The 21,014-nt window shown below is 38.3% G+C and overlaps 2 protein-coding genes across 2 annotated transcripts in view; one reads left to right on the forward strand and one right to left on the reverse strand.

Annotated features, from left to right (window-relative positions):
* The window catches only part of dnai7 (dynein axonemal intermediate chain 7), an 87,519-nt gene that overhangs the window by 3,495 nt on the left and 63,010 nt on the right, over positions 1 to 21,014 (forward strand). The window lies entirely within an intron of this gene.
* On the reverse strand, positions 1,907 to 21,012 carry LOC120534194 (electron transfer flavoprotein regulatory factor 1-like). The gene is made up of 3 exons (XM_039761567.1): positions 20,923 to 21,012; positions 20,495 to 20,584; positions 1,907 to 3,602 (listed from the first exon to the last, which is right to left on the reverse strand). Exons 2-3 carry the CDS (start codon positions 20,537 to 20,539, stop codon positions 3,384 to 3,386), a joined length of 264 nt encoding a protein of 87 aa, XP_039617501.1. The 5' UTR covers positions 20,540 to 20,584; positions 20,923 to 21,012; the 3' UTR covers positions 1,907 to 3,383.

Below are 21,014 nucleotides of genomic sequence, written 5' to 3' on the forward strand. Positions count from 1 at the left end.
AACCCTGGAACAAACTACCAAGAAATGTAGCTGAAGCAGAAACCTCGACAACCTTTAAGAAAAATCTGGATGAGATATTAGGACAATTTAGCTATTAGTGAAACAAACGAGCTTGATGGACTGATTGGTCTCCTCTCGTCTATCAAATTTCTTATGTTTCAATAAACCAGCAGTATTGCAAGACAATCTATGACTCTGAATGAGTTAATCAAAATTTTATTTTTCTGAAACTAGGGGGCTTCGCTCGCCAACCTCTGTTTGGTTTTCCAGGTACACACTTTTAAGATTTTGTTTTTCTTTGAATTGTTGCTATTTCATTAGTTTCACTTTTATTTCAGAACTTCTGTAAAAACAATATTTGGAATCTTTCGTGTCCCAATATGCTGAATCTTTTAAATGAGGTCAGTGAGACGTGTGTTTAATGACTTTGTACCATAATTCAGGATAGGATTCTCTGTTTGGAATTTCAGCATAGACAAAACGATCTTCATCATCAGCAGTTAATAATTTCTTTTGCAAAGTAACCAATAAATGCATGTGAGGTAAACTCTTTCTGAAATTCTCTTGACTTAAACTTCAAAGGCTTACAATATTTACATACTTCTACCTACAGTATATCCACATATTCAATCTCTATTTGCCTTTTCGTTATTTCTCCGAGTAATAATTTCTCTTTCTTTGTGCTAAATACGATGTTTATTTTCTTTGTTTTGACACTGTCATTTTTTTTCTGCTTTCATATTCTGTATCTTGCTCTGCATGTGTTTCGCCCCTTTGTTTTTTTTGAGTCTTTTGAATTCCAGTTTTCATTATCTCTAACCTGCTCTGCAAGTGTTTGGCCCCCAAGTGTTTTAACCTCTTTATGACGTTTTACTTTTGTTTTCTACTCTGCCTTTTATTTCTGACCTCGCTTTGTCCTGCTTTTGTTTCAATGACAATGACAATGACCTGGTCCGTGGTGATTATTTTCCCTTTTTCAAGTAATAATTTCCATTTGTTTACGTTACTGCGATCTTTAATTTCTTTTTTTTTTTATACTTTCTAATTTTCCTACTTTCATATTCTTAACTTTCTCCACATGTGTATCTTGCCTTTTTTTTGAGCCTTTTGAATTCCACTACTTTCATAATCTCTAACCTGCTCTGCATGTGTATAGTGCCAACGTTTGTGAACGTCTTTATTAAGTTCTACTTTGTCTTTTACTCTCTCTGTTTTAATTCTGAGCCCGATTGGACGTGCTTTTTTTCAGTTCCACCTGTTCAGGGCTGATAATTACTTTCCTTATTTTCTGAATTAGCACCTAGATTATTCTTTTTCTTTTTTGCATTTTTTTTCTCTCCAACGCTTTTGAGTCTCTTTTCTTCGTGCTGCTCTTTCTTCTTCTCTTAGTCGTCGACGTTTCATCAATAACGTATTGTCCTTATACGCTTTATATGCGCTGAGAGCCCTGGATCTGTGTGTGCTCAAATCCTTTACACGACTGAGTGTTTTGCTGCCCGTGGTCTTATTTGATATTGGTTGTAAGTAGGGCGTGTCTTGCAATAATCTCATGTTCTACATCCACGCGAGACGTCCTGGGTCAATCTCTTGGCACAAAGTCTCATGTTTAAGGTCCCCACGAGAGGAACAATCTCTTTTAAGTGTTTTCTGTGATCTTAACGTGAAGATCACGTCTCGTCTCCCGTCTCTCTCTCCCAGGATTTTGTTTTTTTATAATAGAGAGATAAGAGTCGCCACAAACAGTGTTTCAAAATTACATTTATGTTTATTAGTCTTTTACTGTATACTGAATTATATGTACAGTTAAAACCAATCAACTTATAATAAACCCAGTCATTCTGTGTAGGTACACCTAATTAAGCAGCAGCAGAGTGAATTGGTACATAAAAAATAAAACATCATTTACTGTTCCAAACAAGTACTGGCACATTTTACGGTAAATGTTATTGTAGTGCACAGAATTTGCACTGAAACCTAGTAGAAAAACAAACAAAACAAAAAAAACTCGCAGGCATGTTTTGGGTCTTTAACGTTAAACCAATACTAAAATGATGCTCTTTTCTTAAATGTGCACCACAACTTGATAATGCCATTTCTTGTACAGTATTGCATTATCAAACGTTTCCTTCAGTATTGTTAATTAGGATGAAACGTGTGACAGAAAACATTGATCATAGGAGGTAAAGTGAGCTCATCATCAGATGAATTTCTACTTGTTTAGATACTTCATACACAATGAAATATGGCTCGATGCACTTTAAACTGCATGCAAAATATTTTAAATTCACACACACACACTCAAGTGGGTAAACACAGCTTGCCTCAAGAAATTTGACTGAAAAGCCTCACTGAAATACATCTGGACAACCGCTAATGTTTTTTACATTCTCTTTCGTCTGTGTATGTTATGTACAGTTTATATGATTACAATGATGAATTAAGAGCATTGTAGCACTAGGTGACCACTATATAATCTAACAACCCAATTTTCAAACCTTTCCTTAATTCTCATATATACATCTGGCCCACATTGAACACTATAGTCAGTTTGAATCCCAAAAGGTACCACATACAAACAAGTCAGACTAGATAGATAGCACGGGTAACTAAAGGTCTGTCATCAGTTTCAGTGTATTGCTCTTCAGTCATGTTCAAGTATTCCTTTAAAGAGCTGCGCCAGTTGTAAATTGTGTGTTGGTATGGAAAGGCATTCTTGTTTTGCTACTGCCAAGTGAAATGGGGGACTGAAAACTAGATGCTAAAATGTAATAAAAATAATTCAATTGCTGTTCAGTTATATATATTTTGTTTAAAAAATCTTGCGCACAGAATTTAGAGAAACTATTAATGCTCGGATTAGGTTTAAAAGAAAATAAAACAAGAGTGTTCACAGTGTGCTTTCTTTGTACCTTTGAGAATGTAACAGTAATTTGCACTGTTATCTGCCGTTGGGTTAATTTGAGTAAATCTGCTTAATCTGTTCAAGTATGTTCTAATTTTTCTGCAGTGCAACACAAAGTGGAAGCGATTAACTTTTAGTAAACCTAGTTTCTTGCTGCCACTGCTGCATAGACTGCTTTTTCAGTACATTATGTGCTAGTAGAAACTGTACTATCATCTCATTATCACATTTTTAAATGATTTCTAAAGTCTGAATCAAACTGGCTCAAGCCAATACTCTTCAGAGGAAATTAGCAAGTTTCTGTTAACTTGTAAACAAACAAATCATTACAAAATTGTTTCCAAAAATCTCAGAAAATTCCACATCACCGATTTTAACAGATTTTTTTTTTCTCATGTACTTGGCCTCATCCTGAATTAAGTATACAGTATCACAGCTTTAGACGTACAAATGTGCATTCTATAGTTGCTTGTCAGTGCGATTATTCAGTATTCCCTTCAGAGTAATACCTCTGCTTCATTGCTCTGTATTTTCGAAGATAATATAAAGCTTCCAATTCCTTTATCACATATTCTCCACGGGCTATTAACTCTTTGATCTTTTCTGGGTCCGTGACATCTTTGTTTTTCAAGAAGGCTGTCTTGAGGCGATCTTTGAAGTAGTCTTCACCTTTGGGGTATTCTCTTCCAAGATACAGAAGCTTAAAAAGAAAGCATTGTATACATTAAGGGAGGCGAATGATTTTTGTTTAAGTGTTTAGTACAACCCCATGTCCAAAAAAAAAAGTTGGGATGCTGTGTAAAATGTAAGTAAAAAATTAATGTGAGGATTTGCAAATCATTTAAACCCATAGTTAATTGAAAATATTACTGTTGAAAGAGGTGGCGCAACACGGATGGATGCTCCTGTCTAAGCATTTTTGAAACGTGTTGCTGGCATCAAATTCATAATGAGCATACATTTGTCATAAAACTGTAACATTTCTCAGTGTCAGCATTTGGTATGTTGTACTGTTTTCAATCAAATACTGTATAGTGTGTATCATCACACTTTGATTTTATTTACATTTTATACAGTGGCTCAGTCTTGTTGGAAATGGGGTTATAGACTAAACATACAAAATCCAGTTTGCCTTTACTTATAGCACTGTGTTTAAGTCAAATCAAAGCTTTCCTTCCATGACAGTAAATGCTAGTTTTTATAAGGCTAACTATAAAAATCTCACACTATAAGCATAAGAAGTAAGCAAAACAAACACAGTACTCATTAAACAGGCATTCATTAATATAAGCAGTTACATTTTTGTGGGGGGCACAAAATATAATTTCCTACTTCATTCCTGGCCATACTATCTGTTTTCTTCTCACATGTTTGCAAGAGCACTTCTTATTGCAAACAAATGAACAAGTGTATTGTCAGGAGTTTGAAGTACAATGGCATGCCCCCTACACACGAGTGATAGCAGCAGGACAGTTCTGACAAACAAATAACTAACAGCAAATAGATAACAACACACAACTGTAAAGGGTGTTGTACTGTGCTACCATTATGGATGTGGTGAGAAGTCAAGCAAAGTGACAACTTCTGTTGGCTAACTAGGAAGAATACAATATGCAAGCTTTCAAGGCAACTCGGGGCCCCTTCTTCAGGCAAGTTGTAACACAAGATTACAAGATTACATCTCGCCTGAAGAAGGGGCCCCGAGTTGCCTTGAAAGCTTGCATATTGTATTCTTCCTAGTTAGCCAACAGAAGTTGTCACTTTGCTTGACCTCTCACAACACACAACAATAAATATAAAAGCATACAATTACAAATTAAAGTCTAGCATTAGGTTGCTAGTCCCCTGCAGATTTTATTTTTTTATTTATTTTTAATTTTGTTTTTTTTTCTGTTTTTTCTGTCCACCCTGGCCATCGGACCTTACTCCTTTTCTAGGTTAACTAATGTTGTCTTATTTTAATTTATTTTGTCTTCTATTTTTCTTTTCTTCATTATGTAAAGCACTTTGAGCTACATTTTGTATGAAAATGTGCTATATAAATAAATGTTGTTGTTGCTAAAAAATTGATTCTAGCAGAACAAATCTAGGCTGTTAGTCTACTTTACAAACAAAACACATTTATCTTTCTTATATTCAAAATTCTAGTTACTCACTTATAGACACACATTCAGTTACTTTGAATATATTGCAAATTTGTATAATTTTTGAAATGAGTAAAATTAGAAACCACCTTCATATAGCTAAGGTGAAACAAGTCCTCAGTTCTAACCCTCACTAAATACATTCAAATATTTTAGGACTAATAGCTTAAAAAAGCACAAATCATACAAAAGCTTGTATAACAACATACACCCAAATTATTCTACAAGTAGTCATTCTGCCTTTATAACTCTAATTAACAAGGCAATCAGAACTAAAATAACGATGAACTGTACTTTGAATGTAACAAATGGTATTCAGAATATGAAAACATGCAATTCCATCTCCTTTTGTATAATATAATTGTATAGTACACTATATATAGGGTGGTCCACATCTAATTATGCAGATCCAGATCGTCTGGATGACTTTGATTTATGCGGAGATGATTCCAGTTCGGCGCGAAGAGGATTCCTTATGTCGTCAGTTCGCACACTTCTCGATGGTCCAGGATTTTTTGGGTGATTTTCTATGTAATAAACTTAATAAGCTGTAGCGTAATGAAAATTGCATAATTAGATCTGGACCACCCTATATATATATAGCATGTAGTCATACAAAAATTTTGTTTCTTTTAAACAGAGCAACAATGTTAAACATTTGTATCAGACATTATCAAAAGAGACCTGTCATATTGTATAACCTTTGTACTCAAAAGAAAAGAGAGTGTAAGAAGAAGGGTATCTCCACCCACCTTCCTGTTGCCAAACCCACTTTAATCTGTTCAGAGTGCGGTGGGCCTGAGGCTATCCTGGTACCACTGAGTTTAAGTCCCTGGATGGGGCGTTTCATAAACTGAATTTGTACAAAGGCAATGAACAAGGCAAACAGGACAACATGCTGTGTGCAGTACATGTCAAGAAAGGACATGCTTAAGCCGTATTCTGCAGTTGTGAGGCCCTAGATATGAACAATTAATAAACACTGAATCTCTTCAACAGATGTTAAGAGAGGACTTGATAGAAGTGCTTCCATTCTGAAAGGAGTTAGCAGAGTTGATGATTATTTACATTTGAGTTTTTCGCAAAACCATAAATACATCCTGGAATGGTAAACTGCACACCGGTGTTACAAGGTCCTTTTTAACATGGAGCTACAGTATATAGGTGCATGAAACGGTAGAAATTGTCAGTTGTACTTTAAAATAATATGCCCAAAAAGTTTAGTGAATACAATTCTGGGCTCAATGGCCTGTTCTCACCAAAAATATTCTATTAGTTTAGTAGGTTTTTTAAACCGTTTTTAAAGCACATACATAAAGAAGTCAAACCATTGTAACTGTTATTACCTTTTGCACATGATACTGAAGGCTATCTAATTATGTGACATGATTATTAAGAATATCTGTGATATATGACTTTTCTTCTTAGGTCCAAGCAAGACAAAGTATGGACAGGGGAAAAGAAATCCTGTTTTTCCATCACAAAAGTACACTTACGAGGTGTGATCAAAAACTATGGTGAATGTTTATCCAAGAGCAACGCAAAACAATTCAATGCAGTTTCTGACATGTCTATTCCAGAGCCTAGTTTGTGACAAATTCAACTTGTTTGATACTGTCAGTTGTTTGTGTGCCACTGTTGAGTTCAAGTGTGTTCCCAAGTTTGTCGTTAATAATGAATATTGAGTAACACATTAATATGAAATTTTGTTTGAAACCGCAAAAAGCTCAGGAAACCCATCAGATATTGAAATCAGTTTATGGTGACACTGCATCGACAATTAAGACTGTTTTGATTGAGTGGTTTGATCGATTTCGTAATGGATCTGACTCGGTTGAAGACGAAAGAAGATCAGGATGTCCTTCAACATCAATAACCAAGGAAAATGCTGAAACAGTTTCATTCTTCATCGTCACAATGCTCCTTGTCACACATCCCTTCTAGTACGACAATTTCTGTCAAATAAAAACATTACACTGTGTCCGCATCCACCTTATTCGCTGGATGTGGTACCATGTGAATTCTGGCTATTACCTAAATTGAATATGACCATGAAAGGCAAACCATTTCAATCCATTGTGGACATCCAGGCAGCCATGACAGCCCAACTAAAGACACTCTCGAAAGAAAACTTCCAGAACTGCTTCGTAAAGTGGCAGAGGAGTGTTGGGATAAAGGCATTCGAAGTGGAGGAGAGTATTTTGAGCGTGACTAGTAATTGTAAATCTTTTACTGCAATAAACATTAATTTTTTTTAAAACATTCACTGTATTTTTTGATCACACCTTGTACTTATTTGGCTGATCCCTTTATCCAAGGTGACTATCCAACATTTATGATACAACTGGTTACGTTTCTTCTGGTCTTCCAACTGGAGCACAGACATGTCCTGTGACTTATTCAGGGTTACACAGTAGTAGTGGGATTTGAACCTGCAACCTCAGGGTCTGAAGGCCAAAGCCTTACCCACTACACCACACTGCCTCACCATTAGTCATTATACTCAGTGAAACATGGCCACCTAAAGCCATGCACTCTGTTTTATTGCTAGTTATACCAATCAATTTGTTTAAGCAGCCATCCAGAAACAACAATTGTGAGGTAGCAGCCCATCTGAGACAGTTTGCCCGTCCATCATATGGCATACTTAAACCTACACATTCATACTGTGCAATGTAGTGGCCCGAGCTAACCTAACATCCACTGCCTTGACGAGTACAGTAAAATACACAAATCTAATAAATTAATAAATCTAGAATTTGAATAGATATCATTTTCTCCATCAATTAATCCCCTATGTCCCCTACATCTTTGCCAATATATATATATTTATATACTAAAGAAAAAATTTTAAACCACATATGAAAATCATTGAACTAAACATTTGAAGCCTCTAGCAAAGACATAAACTCACTTTTGAGGCCCAATTTCCCCTTCAGCACAAAAGACATAATGCAGAGTCAAGATGGCATCACCAATTACTTTAAAAGCAGACATGACAGTGGGTACAAAATATTTGCCTTTGTAGTAGCATCTTTCTCAGAATGACCACTTATTTTCACATGTACTGTACATAAGTCCGAAAGAAAAAGAAGAGACTTTTCAGGGAAATCAAACTTGCTTGGTTTCATAAGGAACGAATCCAAACTGTCTCTACAATTTTATATAAATCATGTCAAGCTGGACAGCAACTCCCTAAATGATAAAACAAATCTTTGTATTTTCCAAAATGCATGCTTGGGCAAAATAGTGAAGTTTCTCTTGACTGCTCCTTTCCACAGGACAGGCCACCTTCTCCCCAATTCCCTATTTATTAGGCAATGCAGTGTTCTATAAGGGTAAGTGTTGATATGCTGTTCACTTAATTTCTTTAAAAGCTTTTCAGCAAGGCATGCTATTAAAGACAGCTTTTGAAATAAAGACAGGTGGATTTTGAAATTGGTGGCATAAGGTGGTGTAGTTTTCTAACCGCTCCAGAGCCCTAAGTTCAATCCTGCCTTCATTGCTCTATGAGGTCTGCGTGTGTGTCTACATTCTACACACACTAATTTTCTTTGCATAGAAAAATGTACTTATTAAAATTAATGATGACTCAAAATAGGCCTGGTGTGGATGTGCATGAGTATACCCTTGAATGGAATGAGCACCTTCTCTAGAGATGCCACTTACACTTCATTCCTTTAAGGCTCTGTATTAAAATGAGCAGGCTCAGCAGCATGGATGCCCTTTTAAGGGCAGATGTCACATGTTTGGTTTTAAACATACTGTATGCGAATATTAAGTAACAAGAACTCGGCTGTCTTATCATTCTAATTAAATATTTGTTAACAGAAATGTTAAAGGCCTACAAGTCCTTCAAAGGATTTGTATATTAAATTAGGGTGTACTGCTGGACCCGATTGTAATAACAATGTCCAATAAGTTCATCTTCTCCATTGGGTGCTTTAAAAGCTCTGGCAAACACTTGACATTGTTGTGTGACATAGACATAAGGAGGCGTTACAGGACAGAAAGTTAGGTCTACAGCTAAAAGTGGCATTTAGGAATTAATACATGCTATCCTATATTAAGATGCATAAAAAAGAATTTACATTTATTTACTGAATCGGAAAATTATTAACAACTGAATCAAGCTGATGCACTGTAAATTTTAAAGAGCTATTATGCAAATTGTCTTAACAAAAATATATACCTGTTGTGGAGCCAACCCGGACACAGACAGGCGGACATGTTGTTTATCAAACCACCGCACGTTTATTCACAACTATTTACAATGATTTGGTCACTCAGACCAATAAAGTGCACAAACCCTAATAATCACAGTCCTGGCCACAAATGCCTTCTTCTCGGGCCGCCTCCACACCTCTTCTGCCTCGTCCTGCTTCCACCCGACTCTAGCCTTGAATGAAGGGAGACGGCCCCTTTTATATGCTCCCGGATGAGCTCCAGGTGGTTCCTGACACTCCCCCGTTGGCCATGCCCCAGCGTGGCGTAAGTGCCGGCTGTTCTCCCTGCAGCTCTCCGGGCGCCCTTTTAATTCTCCCCCCCAGCACTTCCTGGTGTGGCAGAAGTGCTGGGGTAACAGGTCCCCAAGGCATTGGGGTGCTTCCTGGCGGTGACCACAGGCCCCTACAGGGTGGAGCTTCCATGCCCTGTACCCGTGGCCCCCAGAGCAACCAGGAAGGCGACCCCCATGTGATCCAGAGTGGGCGCAGACCCACATCCGGTCCCTCATGACGTCCTGGCCGGGTCATTGCCCCTGGCATCCCTGACACTGTATAAATTAAAAATCTTTTTTTCTCCAAAGCGCTAATTAAAAATCGTACCTTTTTAAATAAGGATACAACTTTTTTTGAAGAATCTTTTTAGTAGGCTGTTGAATATTATAGCCGCTGTTTGAGGGGTGCAGTAGCACAGAGTACATACACAAGTAAGAGTGTGATTTACATGTGTGCCGTTGCTCCAATAGCACATACGTACATTGAATAGCTTATAAGTAATTTAAGTCTATGCTCGAAGGGTTTGGCAAGATGGTAGCATGACTAGCTACAACCTTTTCCTTCTTGTAGTGGCTGTTTTTTTGCTACAAGGAGAAGCCACCTTGAAGGGTTTTACAGATGCAAACACAGTGGTAAGATAGACACCATGGGACTGGTGATAATGCAGTGCTGCACTGAAGAGATCACATTCTGGAGTGTTACATTTCCACAGTACACTACATAACTTGAGGGGCCAAGTGTCTAGGAACAGGCCATCTGGGGTTATGCATAACAGAATATGATCAGCAGTCAAAACTGGACTGCTGAAACAGACAAGTCAGAGCACGGGCTGAGGGAAAGAGTTGCTAGACTAAAAAGTTTGATCATTAATAATACATACAACCTCTATATAATAAAATAAATCTGTAAATTATTAATAGTTGCTCTCCTTTCAACAAATTTTCACTCTCCTACTGAATAACTGCCTTCTATCAGTAAGCCAAACACACACAGTATGACTATCACATCTTTACATTGTCCCTAAAACACACAGTGCTGCCTTTTTTTCATTTGGACCAAAAATCTTGTTTTGCATTAAGCTTTCGAATTGACAAATGTCAGGCTGTCTGCATACTGGCTTTGAGTGCTGCTTCTGCAATTGTGTAGACGTGCACTGCACTGTATTAAAAGGCTCGTTGGAGAGTGCTAAACTGTTCTGACATACCGTAGCAGTAAGCACACTTGTCATATTACACATCCTGTATATTGTATGTAAACGATGATTCACTGATGATTTAATGATTCATTTCAGTCTTACATTGGTTATATCAAGAGTTGAATAGAATTTTGTCACCTACAAAAAGAAGAGAGGAATTACTGGTTTACATTTCTTAGTCAAAGTAATGTTGCATTGCAGTCTGTTATGGGTTCAGATCTGACTTGTATGGCAGCACTACACACATCCTGATACTGGGAGAGTTTGTATTATAAAGCCTCCATCATGTAATCCATTCATGTACAAAGCCTATCTTGCTGGAACCCTGTGGCTGCAGATTTTTGTTCCTTCTGATTCCTCCTTTTAACTTGAGTTATGTCTTAACTAACTTAATAAATAGTTATTTCACAGTTTATACTTTTATGGCATCAATGCAGAAACCCACAATAGGGTTTTTAAACATAGAAAATGGTGACTTACACATAGCAATTAATGCATTTCCCTCATTGTGTAAGTTTTCTTAATCTTCTGAATTTAGATTGCTGTTTAAGCCATAGCTTGTTACTATGCTGAAAACACTTTGAGCTACTTTTTGTATGAAAATGTGCTATATAAATAAATGTTGTTGTTGAAAGAGAGAATGACAGTGAAGTATGATCTCTCCTTTAAAGTTCAATACTACAGCATATGGAACTTTGCCTGGTTTTCTCTTGGTTGAAAGGCACTAATGTGTTAATTCTATACAAATAATAAAATGAATAAGACATGCAGGCCTTCATTATCTATATATTCCTAATTTCTTAGGAAAGTCGCGGAACAGTGGACCAGCTCTTCACCCTTAGCAGAGTCCTGGAGGGTGCATGGGAGTTTGCCCGACCGGTCTACATGTGTTTTGTGGACTTGGAAAAGGCGTTCGACCGTGTCCCTCGGGGAATCCTGTGGGGGGTGCTCCGGGAGTATGAGGTACCGGACCCCCTGATAAGGGCTGTTTGGTCTCTGTACAACCGGTGTCAGAGCTTGGTCCGCATTACCGGCAGGATGTCGAGCCCATTTCCAGTGAGAGTTGGACTCTGCCAGGGCTGCCCTTTGTCACCGATTCTGTTCATAACTTTTATGGACAGAACTTCTAGGCACAGCCAGGGTGTTGAAGAGATCCGGTTTGGTGGACTCAGGATTGGGTCACTGCTTTTTGCAGATGAGGTTGTCCTGTTTGTTTCATCATGGCCGTGATTTTCAGCTCTCTCTGGATCGGTTCGCAGCTGAGTGTGAAGCGGCTGGGATGAGAATCAGCACCTCCAAATTCAAGACCATGGTCCTCAGCCGGAAAAGGGTGGAGTGCCCTCTCAGGGTTGAGGGTGAGATCCTGCCCCAAGTGGAGGAGTTTAAGTATCTCTGGGTCTTGTTCACGAGTGAGGGAAGAATGGAGCGTGAGATCGACAGTCGGATCGGTGCAGCGTCCGCAGTGATGCAGGCTCTGCAACAGTCTGTCGTGGTGAAAAAAGAGCTGAGATGTAAGGCAAAGCTCTCAATTTACCAGTCAATCTACATTCCTACCCTCACCTATGGTCATGAGCTGTGGGTAGTGACCGAAAGAACGAGGTCGCGAATATAAGTGGCCGAAATGAGTTTCCTCTGCAGGGTGTCTGGGCTTTCCCTTAAAGGTGAGAAGCTCAGTCATCCGGATCAAGAGGAGCCATGATGAGGTGGCTTGGTCATCTGATCAGGATGCCTCCTGGACGCCTCCCTGGCAAGGTGTTCCAGGTACGTCCAACCGGGAGGAGGCCCCGGGGAAGAACTAGGACATACTGGCGGGACTATGTCTCCTGGCTGGCCTGGGAACACCTCGGGATTCCACCAGAAGAGCTAGAAGAAGTGGCTGGGGAGAGGGAAGTCTGGGCATCTCTGCTCAAGCTGCTGCCCACACAACCCGATCTTGGATAAGCGGAAGAGGATGGATTGGTGGATAATTAAATAAATCCTTATGGTCTCGTCCGATGCGAGAGATGGACGTCTGAAGTGGAGCTCCGCTAGCAGTGGTGCTATTTTTCATATTATTTGCTTATTATTCTGAGATATCCTGTATTTATTCAACCCGAGAGGGACCGCTACAGTATATGTAAACACATATAAACATGGCCAACAAGAAGGGGGGTCCGAAAGAATCGAAGACTAAAGCTACATCCAAGCTGCGATCAGCAAGCCCTAGTTCGAGATACGGCCTCTCAGAGACAGACCTGGATCAGATGGGCGAAAGTACAGACTCCTCGGGACCACGGTCCGCTACATCGTCGCCAGCTGAGAGCGAAAAGGGGAGCGAAGGTGCGATCGTGAGTGCAGATGTGGATAGCTCGCCGATTGGAGAGGATTACCTGAAACTGGAAAAGGCCGGGAGGTCCGCGGCTTCAGTTACGCAATTACGCGGGACTGGAGCAGCGGGGACACCGGCTTCAGCAGAGTCTGCTGCTTCATCTACGGTACAAGAAGGCACATTTGAGCTATCTGAACTGAAAGTGTTGCTCGCTGAGCTCAGGCAAGATATAAAGAAAAGCGAGAAGGCTAATGAGAAAGCAACGGCAAAGGCACTTGAGAGACTGAAACAGGAATTAAAACAGGAAATCCAACAGGCAAATGAAAGGCTGCAACAGGAATTCCAACAGGCAAATGAAAGGCTGCGTCAAGAGGTACAACTTGAACTTCGACAGGTGCTGGGTAAAATTGAAGAGCGCATTGAGAAAAACTCGTTAAACTGAGCACGCTTGCTGATCGATTGGAGCATCTTAGTGAGACATTCACGAATCGGATCGAAATAGCGAACATCTAGCTGCCAGTGCCGAGGAAAGAGCAGTAAATGTCAGTTGAATGTAAAAACTCGGAGAAAAACTTGGAGACAGACTGGCTGCTTTAGAAGATGGGAATAGAAGGTATAATGTCAGAATTGAAGGCCTGCCGGAGAATCGAGAAAGTTTAAACCCGGTGAAATTCGCAACTGAACTTTTTCTAAAATAATCGGGGCGACTTTAAAGCAGAATCTGAGATAGCAGCGGCTTACAGCGTCTGGATCAAACACCGTCAGACCCGACCAAGATCTTTTATAGTTCGTTTTGAACGATTATCATTTAAGTTAGAGGTGATGGAACTCCTCAGGAAAAAAAAGGAAGATATTATATATGAAGATTGCCACATTCGCGTCTTCCCTGACTTCTCTCCAGCAACAGCTATTAAAGCGCCGCCTTCTATAATATTAAACAGCGCTACGGCAAGCCAATGTCAAATCGGCCTCCTGTATCCGCAAAACTGAAAGTGGAATGGCAGGGTCATTTCTATGTTTTCGCTAGCAAGGAGGAGGCAGAAAATGAGTTAAGAAAGCTGATCCCGGGACTAATCTGATACATAATTGTGAGTCATGGCGGTAAATGATAAAGCTAGGATTAATAATCTACTGTCTGATCTATTTGTTTTAAAATACGGGTTTTTATCAGCATATATTCTCATATTCTTATATTATTACTTACTTATTACTTATCATTACTTAGTATTACTAGGGCTAAATGTTTATGTTTTATTGTGCTTAATTACGTTTTCCTCCTCTTTTTTCTTTTCTAATTATTTCATGTGTACCCTAAATGAGACTGTTCAATATCATACCCTTGGTTTGCTGTTATTGCTATTACTGCATTAAGACTTGTTATGCTTGTTTTGGACACATCTTTAACACCATCACCTGGGTTTATTATCTGGGGATATCATCTTAATGCACTAAAATTGATGAAGATTATATGTATATATATATGTATATATATATATATATATATATATATATATATATATATATATATATATATATATATAGTGCAAAATTCTTTTCTTTTTTTTTTCCTCTTTTAAAGACTATATTGGTAACAGATATCTCTATCTTTTAACCTTAAAGCGCCACTGCATGGGGGCTTGATGTGCTTTGGGCGTGCTCTGTCTCTGGGTATGTCAGAGGACTGGGACTGCATGAAGTGGGTTTTAGCCTCACCTGGGGAGGCAAAAAGGGAGGGTGGGGGTTAAGGGGAAGAGAAAGAGAGCAGGCTTGATCTATATCTAATCTATCATCTCAACCTTTATAATTATAACTATCAACGTAATAATAAGCTGCATGGCAACAACTCTTGGGGAATAGGAAATTAAGACCTAAACTATTTCACTTCCAGTTAAGACTATAATATGACACCAAAAACTCAGAATCAGTGTCTCCATGATGGGACAGTTAACCGTAAGCTGGAATGTTAAAGGCCTGAATCACGAATTAAAGAGAAAGAAAGTACTTTCTCACCTAACAGGTCTAAATGCTAAAATAGTATTTTTACAGGAAACCCACTTACTAAGTAAGGATCAGTTCCGGCTGCAAAAGACTGGACTGGCCAAATGTTCCATTCTAGTTTTACAAAGAAAACTAGAGGGGTGGGAATTCTCATACATAGAACAGTACCATTTGTAGCATCAGATGTAGTATTGGATCCTGAAGGGAGATATGTGATGGTCATGGGAGACTTATCTAACTGTAAAATGATTTTGATAAATGTTTATGCACCTAATGTTGATGATAAGGAATTTATACAAAATTTATTTGCATCCATTCCCAATCTGAACACTCATAAACTTATAATGGCTGGGGACTTTAATTGTGTTCTAAATCCACTTTTAGATAAGACTTCCTCCACAGGGGCGGCAACTAACACCGCAAAGATAATTACAAAGTTTATAACTGATCACAACTTATCAGATCCCTGGAGGTTTTAAACCCAAATTCAAGAACATATTCTTTCTACTCACCAGTACATCATTGCTACTCAAGGATTGATTACTTCTTTATAGATAATAACTTCTTGCCTAAGATTAAATCTTGTAAATACGATGCTATTGTTATTTCAGACCATGCTCCGATGATCTTGGAGCTGAAATTACTAAGCCCCATACACTCACCCGCAGATGGCGTCTCAATCCGCTTCTATTAGCTGCGAGAATTGTACTGAATTTATATCCAAACAAATTGAATTCTTTCTAGAGACAAATACATCCCCTGAGATCTCTGCAGGAATACTCTGGGAAACTCTTAAGGCCTTCTTAAGAGGACAGATTATCTCATATCTTTCCCACAGAAATAAATCCGAAGCGAAGAAAGTAGCAGAGATAAAAGACGAAATTACTAAAATAGATGAAGAACATGCCAGACTACCAAGCGAGACTCTACATAAGAGGAGGCAGGCTCTACATTCAGAATTAAACCTCTTGACAACTAAAGAAACCGAACAACTAATTTACAAATCCAGACATCATTATTATGAACATGGAGAAAGCTAATAAGCTTTTAGCGCAACAAATTCACAAGCAAGATATGCATAGCGCAATCTCGGTAATTACTAACACGAACGGAGATAAAATCATCGAACACAAAAATATAATGTACACTTTTAGAGACTACTATAAATCCCTATATACTACTGAGTTTAAAGAAGACAATATACAATCTAATGCATTTCTGGATAAATTACAGATACCACAAATTGACGCTATTAGTGTGGAGGAGCTCGATAAACCTCTGTCATTATCAGAATTACTGGATGCTATAAAGTCACTCCAAGGTGGAAAAGCAGCAGGCCCTGATGGCTACCCTGCAGAGTTTTACAAGAAATTCTCCGCTCAGCTAGCTCCCCTCCTATTAGCAACATTTACAGAAGCCAGAGAGAACCAATCTCTTCAACAAACCTTTAGCCAAGCACTAATCACTGTCTTTCCAAAACAAAATAAGGACTTATTACAATGTGCATCATACAGACCAATTTCACTTCTGAATAACGACGTTAAAATACTCTCTAAAATCATAGCTAGAAGGATGGAGAAAGTGCTCCCCTCAGTAATATCACAAGACCAAACTGGATTTATTAGGGGCCGACACTTATCTTCAAATCTTGACGCCTGTTTAATGTAATATACTCACCAACTAAATCAAACACCCCAGAAATATTATTATCATTGGATGCAGAAAAAGCATTCGACTGGATGCAGAAAAGCATTCGACATGATTGAATGGAAATACCTTTTTACTATTTTGGAGAAGTTTGGGTTTGGCCCGAACATTTGTGCATGGATTAAATTACTGTATACTAACCCAGAAGCTTCAGTTTGCATCAATAACATTTGCTCAGACTACTTTAAACTAGAGCGTGGCACAAGACAAGGATGCCCTTTGTCACCACTGCTGTTTGCAATTGCCATTGAACCACTGGCAATACATTGTCGAAATACTGATCAGATAAAGGGGATTAGCAGAGAAGGACTGGAACAGAAAATCTCATTATATGCAGATGACATGGTACTGTATATATCGGACCCAGAAAATTCTGTGCCTGCAGTCTTAGCAGCACTCACAGAATTTCAAAAGCTCTCTGGTCTCAGAATTAATCTGAATAAAAGTGTACTCTTTCCGGTGAATTCGCAAGCATATAATATTAGATTAGACACCCTTCCTTTTATCATTGCAGAACAGTTTAAATACCTCGGGGTAAACATCACAAGTAAACATAAAGCTCTTTATCAACAAAATTTAGTCGTCTGCATGGAAAAAATTAAACAAGACTTGCATAGATGGTCAACCCTTCATCTCACACTAGCTGGAAGAATTAACACTGTTAAGATGAATATTCTTCCTAAGCTCCTTTTTTTATTTCAAAACATACCAATATACATTAATAAATCGTTCTTTAAGCAATTAGATTCAACAATAACCTCATTTATTTGGAATTCTAAACATCCACGCACCAAAGAGCGACCCTACAAAGACAAAAGGCAGAAGGCGGCATGGCTCTACCTAACTTCCAGTTTTATTACTGGGCGGCAAATATACAGTCGATAAGAACCTGGACACAAATAGAAGAACATACACAGGCATGGACGCAATAGAAGTAAAATCCTGCAGTACTTCTTTGTATTCCTTGCTTTGTGCTCCAATAAACACACGTTATCGGCAATACACTAATAACCCAATTGTGCTCCACTCACTTAGAATCTGGAACCAATGTAGAAAGCATTTTAAGACGGAGAAGCTTCTTTCTGTGGCACCTGCAAAAGAACCACCTCTTTCAACCCTCACAAACATATGCAGTTTTAATATCTGGAAAAATTTGGAATTAACTTGCTTAGAGATCTTTATATAGACAACGTCTTTGCATCCTATGAACAATTACATTCCAAATTTAACATTCCAGCTACAAATTTCTTTCACTATCTTCAAATCAGGAACTTTGTTAAACAGAACCTTCCAGATTTTCCTCATCTTGCACCCTCATCCACGCTGGAAAAATTATTGCTCAATTTCAAGGAGTTAGACTCCATCTCTACAATATATAAAATCCTTTTACAATCCCTTCCTTTCAAAGATCCAAGAGGACACTGGGAAAATGATCTCTCAATTAATATATCAGAAAAGGAGTGGAAAGTAGCAATGCAGAGAATTCACTCAAGCTCCATATGCGCAAAGCATACAATTATACAACTCAAAATTATATATCGAGCACATCTGTCTCGACTAAAACTCTCCAAAATGTTTCCAGGGCATGATCCAACCTGCGAACGTTGCAACCAAGCCCCAGCCTCACTAGGTCACATGTTCTGGGCCTGCTCCAAATTAACATTATTCTGGACAAAAATTTTTAATTACCTCTCAGACAGTCTTGGACTCACAATCCCTCCTAACCCATTAACAGCTGTGTTTGGGGTTCTTCCAGAGGGTCTTAAAGTGGAGAAAGACAAACAAATTGTGATTGCATTCACTACACTGTTGGCACGCAGACTTATTCTGATAAACTGGAAGAACCCAAACTCTCCTCTTTTAAGTCAGTGGGAAACTGATGTGTTATATTATTTAAAATTGGAAAAAATCAAATACTCAGTTAGAGGATCTGTGCAGACTTTTTTCAAAACATGGCAGGATCTAATCAGTAATATTTTGAAATGATTTTATAAAGCACAGAGAATTTGTTGATTTAGGTATTTTTAAAAGCCTTAAATTTTACACCGTTTGGCTTGCTCTCTCTCTCAAGGGTGGGGATCGATCTGTTCTTAGCATAATTCTTTTTTTTTGTAAAAACGTGATTGCTATGTATTGATTGTAATAAAATTAATAAATAAAAAAAAAAAAATCCTTAACAGAGACAGAGAGAGAGGTTAGGTGCATGCACTGATACAGCATGTTGCCGCACCCATCACATTACAAACCGCATTAGAAAATAGTTTGAATTAAACAGACTTGGAGCACTATCAACTTTTGCTTATAAAAGACAAAATAAAATGCAAACTATTGATTCAATGGAGCATATAAACTGCCATCAGAAATACATCAAATGTTACCACATCAGATAGACCCTATTCCATAATATCTTGCAATAAGGAATATTTTAATATGAATAAAGTTACCATGAGATTTTGAGCCTGCTGTGAACAGTATAGACTAAGCTGATTTGTGATTACAGTTAAATAAAATAGAGCTGTGTATTATTATAATACATTCTTTTTATTATGCTACTGGAGAGTGACGACCCACTCAATATTGATTAGACATGAAGTGAAGAATTTTGTTGCACACTCACTGTACAGCATACACATGGCGTAGCACAAGAATACTACTACACAGAAACCACATATGATCGATGTACAATATATAAGCTGACAATTTTCTGTTTTCTTACAGGATTTCAGCTTTGGCTCCTAATGACAAATAATTCTTTACATTTATACCATGCTTTTTTCAATACTTAAAGCAGTGTACATAGTTAGTGGGGAGCCACTTCAACCACCGACAATGTGTAGCATCCACCTGTATGATGCAATAACAGCCATTTTTGCGCCGGCACACTCACCAAAGTGGTGAAAGGGTGAGAGAGACAGTTAGCTATAGTTAGGGACAGGGGATGATTAGGGGGCCAGAATGACCAGGCGAAGGTGGACAATTTAGCCTGGACATCGGGGTAAACCTTCCTCTTTACAAAGGATGCCCAGGGATCTTTTATGACCATCTGAAGGATGGCGCCATTTTAACAGCACAGTATCCCCATTACAGCACTGCGGCATTGGGATCCACATTCTGACCACACAGGGTAAGTGCCCCCTGCTGGCCTCGCTAACAACTCTTCCAGCAGCCACCCAACTCATCCAAGTACTGGCTGTCCCAAAAACGCTTAGCTTCAGGTGGAGGACCTGTACTGAAGTGCATGTAGTAGGGCTGCTAATAGCGTAAAATACACAAGTGCTGATGCCATATAAAAAAGGGAAGGGCTTTCGTTTTATACATTTTACCAGTGTCACATCAGCTTTTATTTTTCTTTTCAGAATGTAATTACAAAAAATAAAAGTGAACAAGAAAAATATACATATTTTCTAGTTTTACACATTTTTGATAAAAGGACAATTATTATTTTTAAACAACTAATGTATCAAGCACTGAATGGGCTAACTAACTAAAGTTCCTACAAAAAAAGGGGATTAATTAGCATGATTTACTTTGTGTCCTAAAACTTTCAAAAGAACTGAATACCCCCACGCACTATTACCGTAACTAGCTGTTTCACTCGAGTTTCCTTCACCTACGGACTGCCTGGTGATGTTCTTCTATATCGTAAATGCGTTTTATAAAACCCAAAACAGCCTGGCAGATCAGCGGACTTATAAACTAAAGCTGCGCTTTGATTTTAGCCCACAACTTTTTTTGACTTACATTTTTATACAGTCTGATGACCTCACTTCTTAAAGGGGTGGCCATTGTCAACGCTGAGAATTTTAGTGATCTTGTCAGTCTTCATTAGACCTGCAATGATCCACAAGAAGAAACTCCAAGTTTGAGCGATTTACAAGTTAGTAGGGCAAAATACGCTTCTGTAAAATGCACATTTGACGTTAACGATTTAACAATATTTGCCGTCAAGATCAGATGTTATAATAAGATTTATTGTAATTTCTCCTTGTTAAACTTCCACACATTGCCAACAAGGTTAGACTATTGTTTTTGATAGTGTCAAATACATGTACAATGCACATTAGCCACATAAATTTGAAGTAGTATAATCAATAGTCGACGAATGCTAATGACTAGTTTGTGATTGTTACATTATTAAAGGCATGGATAAATATAAAACATAATTCTACCTCCTGCAAACTATTCTCTTCGTGTTCTTATTCTCCGTATTCTCTCCCTCTCACCTTTCTACTGACTGCCGTAAACCGGCTTCTTTTGTCGA

This window comes from Polypterus senegalus, chromosome 8 (genome assembly GCF_016835505.1).
Source record: "Polypterus senegalus isolate Bchr_013 chromosome 8, ASM1683550v1, whole genome shotgun sequence".
NCBI classification, from domain to species: Eukaryota; Metazoa; Chordata; class Cladistia; order Polypteriformes; family Polypteridae; genus Polypterus; species Polypterus senegalus.